Source organism: Macrotis lagotis, chromosome 1, assembly GCF_037893015.1.
Source record: "Macrotis lagotis isolate mMagLag1 chromosome 1, bilby.v1.9.chrom.fasta, whole genome shotgun sequence".
Lineage (NCBI taxonomy): Eukaryota > Metazoa > Chordata > Mammalia > Peramelemorphia > Peramelidae > Macrotis > Macrotis lagotis.
In genome coordinates this window covers 693,804,404-693,811,141 of record NC_133658.1, presented here as the reverse complement: position 1 = coordinate 693,811,141, position 6,738 = coordinate 693,804,404, and the positions used below count along the sequence as shown (strand labels likewise).

Here is a 6,738-nt window from a genome sequence, read left to right as displayed (position 1 = left end):
TATGGACACTATAGATTTCATGACTCTGCTCTTTCCTTCCTTTACTGCTCCTTCTCTGTGTTGTTTGCTTGATCTTTGCCCAGGGCAGGGCTGCTAAACTTGGGTTGGCACTAGATCTCAAATAGCATTAAATAGTGACATTCTTCAGTAGACAATGGGGAGCTAATAAGGGATTTTTTTCCCCAAGGGAATCACACAGGTAGACTGAGTAGGTTAGGCAGATGAGTTTTGGCAATGCTCGCAAAAGCGAGCCAGAGAGAAGGCGATAGCGGCTAAGATGGAGTCAGGAGGACCTGAGTTCAAATGCGACCTCAGACACTTGATAATGACCTAGCCGTGTGACCTTGGCCAAGCTACTTAACCCCACTGCCTTGCCAAAAACTAAAAAAAAAAAAAAAAAAGACAGTGACAATAGTCCGGAGGAAAAGTAATCATTTCCAACAAGGGATGTTGATGCTCAGCTATGGAGTGAAGAGAAGCTCAATGACATAACAACGGACTCTCCGGGAAGGATGGGCCCCAGTTCCTGTGTTAAATCTTGAGTGTATCGATCCCTACGGAACAAGACGGCACGATCCCGATTCGTCATTCTGGAAGTCCAGAGGTAGGAAGGGTGCCAAGTCGATCCCCTAAAACGTTAATTGCAGGGAAAATGTCGAAACGTTTGCCCGCGGGGGGGGGGTGTCTGTGGGTCGGTCCACTCGGGGAGCCGGTCTCGGGAGGAAAAGGAGAGGAGGGGGCCCGAAGCGTGGGCGGGGCCGGGGCGGGGCCTGAGCCGGAGGCCGGGATCGCGTCAGCTCCCGGCCATCGCGAGACTTGCGCCGGGGCAGCGCTCGGCGGGGGCTCGCTCCGCGTCCGCTCCCCGACACCATCCCGGGAGGCGCCGCGGCTGCCCGGCCGCCGGCTCCGCGCTCTCCGATCCCGAGCTCTCATCATGGCGGCGGCCGTCGGGGGGCCGCCGGCGCCGCAGAGCGAGCCGCCCCGGCCGGAGCTGGGCCGGGACAAGGCGGCCACGGCGGCGCACCTGAAGGCGGCGCTGAGCCGGCCGGACAACCGGGCGGGCGCCGAGGAGCTGCAGGCGCTGCTGGAGCGGGTGCTGAGCGCCGAGCGGCCGCTGGCGCGGGCGGAGGGCGGCGGGGAGGCGGCGGGCGGCGGCGGCGGCGGCGGCGGCCCGGGCGCGGAGGAGGAGGCCCTCGAGTGGTGTAAGTGCCTCCTGGCCGGCGGCGGCGGCTACGACGAGTTCTGCGCCGCGGTGCGGGCCTACGACCCCGCGGCGCTCTGCGGCCTGGTCTGGACCGCCAACTTCGTGGCCTACCGCTGCCGGACGTGCGGCATCTCCCCGTGCATGTCCCTGTGCGCCGAGTGCTTCCACCAGGGCGACCACACCGGCCACGACTTCAACATGTTCCGCAGCCAGGCGGGGGGCGCCTGCGACTGCGGCGACAGCAACGTGATGCGGGAGAGCGGGTGAGCGCGGCCCGGAGCTGGCGCGGGCGGGGCGCGGCGCGGCGCGCCTCCGGCCCGGGGGGCGCGGGGCAGGGTCCCGCGGGCGGGCGGGGGGTGGCGGAGAGGGCGGGGCCTCGGGCCAGTGGCCGCAGCTGTCAAGCCGGCCCGAGCGGGCGCCGGCGCCCCCTCCTTCGGGGTGGCTGCCTGCTCCCCGCGCGGTGGCGTGCTCGCCGACACATTTGATTAATCATTCTGTCCTCAGCAGGGTAAGATTTTTTTTTTTTCCTATGCTGCCTTTCTTTTTAAAGGGGGGCTGGGGAGGGGTTGGGAGGTTTAGAGAACTCTTGGTCACAAGGCCAACGGGCAACGAATTTATAATTTACAATAGTTAGCATTTTTTCTTCTGATGGTAAGAAATTCACGGTAACGTCCGGGTCTCACTGCCTGAACTCAGGTAGGTACTCCTTCCAGGCCAGCTATTCCACATTCTCTCATTTACCTTCCACACGGACAGTATTTGAATACTTTTGTCAAATGCACCTGAAGGGGTTTTTTCAAAACTGTATCGGTCATTTGGAGGTGGGTCCCAGATGCTGAAGTCGACAAGCAAAGAGCTATTAAGATGTCTGCGTAGAAAATACTAGTAAAAGTTGGGCCCTTCTGAGGTGTCTATGACAATAGAAGATGGGGGCTTTTGGTTCAGCGGTTGATGACAATTGAATTGGGTTTAAAATTCAAAAATTAAAAACATTTCTAATGACAGTAGTCCTCTGTCCCCATTTTTCTCTTATGAGAGAAGCCATCCATATAAAAAGATAGCCAAGATCTCCTTTTCAAGTTTAAATAGAATATGGAGCTATTAAACTTTTCATAAATATTTCATGTATTATTCTTTTTGTGGACTTCTGTCCAAAGGGCTTTGCCGGCCTTTTTTGATATTTGTGATGGATTTTCTGAATTTTGGCTTTTTTTTTGCTTTTTGCTTTTTTTCTGCTCTTAATTTTATACCAGTCTTTTTAGACATGTTAAAAAATATTCTGAGACTACATAGGAGTAAAAGAAACATTACTTAAAGGTGCTACTTGACCAATTTCAATAAATTGCGTGGTTGTTCTGGCTTGGTGTTGAGAGGTTTGCAAAACCTCACCTAGGGATTTTTATTGAGAGACTTTATGAGAAGTTTCCTTGTGTTTTTTTTTTTTTTCTCTTATATCTTAGACTTGAGGTATAAAGCTAAACTGTCATCATATTGCCACAGTGTAAGAGTAGGACTGTATACCAATTTTATAAGAAGGTAGTTTTAGAACACTCATTTTGAAAATTGGGGCAGCTTTCTTTTCATCTTACTCTAGAGTCTATGTTGTGTGGCTTCATTTCTGTATCTTTTAAATAGGTATAGGGACTGGACCTGTGATTTCATTGGAACTCCAGGGTGAGGAAAATGCCCTCTACCAAAGCAGGTTGGAACTTTCTCTGCTATTTATAGTCTTAAGAGAGTTACCTAAAGCACTGAGAGGTTAATGTCTTGTCAGGATCATAGAAGACTGTTTCAGGGACAAGACCATGACCCAGTCATTTGGGGCTGCAGGTTAGCTCTATTCACCTTTGACTCATTGCTTCTTGTATACTGTAGATATAATGTAAAAATTGATCACCCTATATTTAAGAGTGATCTTATTTCAGGTACTGTTTTTGTTTTGCAGTTTATGAGTTCAATTCAGAGTAGTTCATCAAGTCAATTAAGATTTATTAAATGCATACTATGAGCCGAGTTGTCCTGCTGAAATGGCTGGAGGGAATTGACTTACAGGCAGAACCTTAGGTCAATTCCTTTCTCTGATATATAATGGTTGTGTGACTCTAGGCAAGAATCATGGATTTAGAATTGGAAGGGAACTTTGAAATCATTAGTCCTAACACTTATTTTACAGATAAGGAAATTGAGGCACAGTATAGTTTACTATCTTCCCAAAGGTCATAACAGGAGTAAGTGGCAGAGTTTGGATTTGAGTCCTTTGACTCCATAGACAATACTGCTTTCACATGACTCTATTTCCCTTAGTGTCCCAGTTTACTCCAACTCAGTAAGGCTTTTAAGTTACAAATGAATTGCATTAATGCAGTTTCCACAGAAGGAGTTTCTTGTACTTGTACAAGTATGGGTTGGACAGGACCAAAAAAAATTATATCTGCATACAAATGATCTACGTTTGTTGAAGTGAAATAGAAATTTCATGTAATTTTATGGGTTATGTAAGGTAAGCAATTTTTAAGTAAAATGCCATAGGACTGAGTTTAATCAGCAGAAATTTTTTTCTCTGACCTGCACTGATGACCATGCAATGATCCTGAATTGTTAGCAGCTACCTAGAGAAATTAAGTGTAACCCCTCTTGACCACACACTTATTTAGTAGTCCATTGCCTTCATAGACAATATAGCTATTTCTCCATTGAAGTTTGAAGTGGATGCTTTTCAGAACTCAAAATCTTCAACTTTTTGAATTCTGACATATTGTGAAAGGTAAAACTTGATTCTTCTGGTGGGGATAGTATTTGTTTAAACCTCTGCAATCTTAAAAATTCTTTAATATTTTTTGAGGGCACTGATGTATAAAGATGTAGAGGATTTCTAGATGATTGGTTGTTTTAACTACTATGGAATTTTTCAGTCTCATTCAGTTCCTTCTTTCCTAAAGGAAGGATTGCTTCTTTTGTTTTTTAAGCTTTTACAAGGCAATGGGGTTAAGTGGCCACATAGCTAGGTAATTATTAAGTGTCTGAGGTCGGATTTGAACTCAGGTACTCCTGTGACTCCAAGGCCACACAGCTAGGTAAATTATTAAGGGTCTGAGGTCAGATTTGAACTTGGGTACTCCTGACCCCATGGCCAGTGCTCTTTCCACTGTGTCATCTAGCCTCCCCTGAAGGATTGCTTTAACTTTGTGTTCCTAACAGTAGCAGAGAAGAGAAAATTTTCTTTGTTTCTTGTTAAAAGTAGAATTACTGAAAGTGGATAGTAATAGTCTGTGTTTGGAGGTCTAAAGTGGAATTTTGGATAGGTGTATCCTAATTCATATCAGAATATTCCATCTTACTTTCAAATGAGTAATTATGGAGAGGATGGTTTGATAATAATTGTTTTCCTTTTTGGTATTTTATTGGGTAAATGACTTAAAAGGCAATAACGATAGTATTAAAACAACTATACTGTCTTTCCACAGCCATCTCACAAACCCACAGACAACCTGAATTTTTTGTCTTTTGCACATTTAGCCTTTTAAAAAAGCCATACTTAGGTTAACATGACCATTTCAACAGTTTCTTTACACTAATAGCAATTAAATGTGGAAGGAAGGAGAGGATCTAGTTGAAAGGGAAGGGGGATTAATTATTGTAATACTAATAATGCAATTCATTATCAAATTACTAAGAAAGGAAAGCAGAGACTACACCAGGTAGCCCTCACTCCAAGGTCTCTCCATTGCATTATCAAGAATTCATTTTTCTCAGTGAGTTCATGTACCAGTGCAGTTCAGTGGGTCCAGAGCAAAGTAAGAAGTTTTTTTTTTTCTTTTTTGAAATAGCAATAAAAAACATGGAAAACACATCTTCATATATAAGGAATCATTGTTGGTCTTGAGAATAATGTAATCAGAACAAATTTGGTTATCTTTTCTCTCACATTAACTCGGTTATTATTATCTTTTTATTTTATCTTCTTCAGACCATTCTTCTTTTCACTGCTATTACCCTAACATTGGTGTTATTACTCTTCTTGATCTGTTACCATAGCTTCCTAAGAAGTCTGACTTTCTCTACTCTCTGACCCTTACAGTATATTTATTACATTGTTGCAAACTAATCTTGTCTATGCATAGCTCTGCTCATGTCAATCTTCAACTAACAGCTTTTTTAACTTTTTTAACAGCTCTGCTTATCTACTTAAGTTTAATCTTTTAGCTTGACATTTAAATATTTTCAGCTATCTCAAATCTTTTAGCTTACTGTATATTCCAGGATGACATCTTTCTTGCCCTTCACTTTAATTTCTACTCTTCACTTTACTACTTTTCTTTTTTCTTTATTTATTTTCCCAATTTCATGCAATGGTATTTTCAACAATCTTTTTTTTTTTTAATGACTCACCATTTCCTTTATTTGTACAAAATAGTGAATAACCATCCCCTCCTTGGGGGGAAAAACAGTGGTTTAGGATTTAAACAATCCTTAGGTCCTAATGCATCTATTTTGAAGGTTGCGACTGGCCCTTTTACCTCCAGCATCTTTGGGTTTAGACTCAGCAGGCTTAGCAGCCTTAGCATCAGACTTGGTGACAGACTTGGCGGCCTTGGGATCAGGCTTATTGGCCTTGTCGGTGGGCTTGGCAGCCTTGGGGTCAGTGGGCTTGGCAGCCTTGGGGTCAGTGGTTCTGGCAACCTTAGAGTCAGGCTTAGTGATCCTGAGGCCTGGACTCTTGGTGGCCATCTTGTGACCAGCATGCTGGGCACTGGCCTTGGGGATCTTGGACCTGAGGAGCTTGGCCTTGGAGGCCTTGGTGCTCAGGGCCTTGATAGCCTCTGCTCGGGCCTGGATGGCTTTGGCATTGTTGGCCTGCATCTTCTTCAACCCTTTCTTGTTGTGTTTCTTGGCAAAGCGCATGTTTCTCAGAAACTTGGGATCAACCTCTTTCAGAGACTTGTATCTCTGTGACCTAGGTTTCTTGATGCCATTTCTGTGCCACTTTCGTGATTGATTGTGGGTGGTATGATTCTTAGACTTGGCCATCTTTATACCGCAGCCGGCGCTAGCAGGCACTCCACCGACTGGAAGAGGCCAAAAGCGTGAAAGGGCAACAATCATTTTTTTTTTGCAAGGGTTTTTTTCCCTCCCTTATTTCCCCCTTTCCCTGTCAGAAAGCAATCTAATAGAGGCTATATGTGTATAACCATGCTAAACATAGTTCCATATTAATCATGTGCAAGAGGAATCTAGTCAAAATAGGAAAAAAAAACATAATACATAAGACAACTTTTAAAAATTAAAGACTTTGCATGGTCTGCATTTAAATTTCATAGTTCTTGGGGCGGCTAGGTGGCGTAGTGGATAAAGCAGTGGCCTTGGAGTCAGGAGTACCTGGGTTCAAATCCGATCTCAGACACTTAGTAATTGCCTAGTTGTGTGGTGTGGCCTTGGGCAAGCCACTTAACCCCGTTTGCCTTGCAAAAAAAAAAACCTAAAAAAAATTACATAGTTCCTTCTGTGGATAGAGATGATATATATATTTTTAGGGT

At 44.8% G+C, this 6,738-nt stretch overlaps 2 protein-coding genes across 2 annotated transcripts in view; one reads left to right on the top strand and one right to left on the bottom strand.

The window, feature by feature from the left end:
- The first annotated feature begins 1,223 nt into the window (after window positions 1–1,223).
- LOC141506244 (E3 ubiquitin-protein ligase UBR3-like) overlaps window positions 1,224–6,738 on the top strand; it is a 140,209-nt gene continuing 134,694 nt past the window's right edge. Inside the window, 1 exon segment of the mRNA XM_074212816.1 lies at window positions 1,224–1,467. Coding sequence (XP_074068917.1) covers window positions 1,346–1,467 — 122 coding nt within the window. The 5' untranslated portion in view covers window positions 1,224–1,345.
- LOC141507768 (large ribosomal subunit protein eL29-like) lies at window positions 5,660–6,287 on the bottom strand. The gene has a single exon (XM_074215749.1). It carries the CDS (start codon window positions 6,230–6,232, stop codon window positions 5,675–5,677), a length of 558 nt encoding a protein of 185 aa, XP_074071850.1. The 5' UTR covers window positions 6,233–6,287; the 3' UTR covers window positions 5,660–5,674.

What these genes read in the sequence shown, in the direction of transcription:
- LOC141507768 (XM_074215749.1), bottom strand. Translation starts at nt 6,232, where the DNA reads ATGGCCAAGTCTAAGAATCATACCACCCACAATCAATCACGAAAGTGG.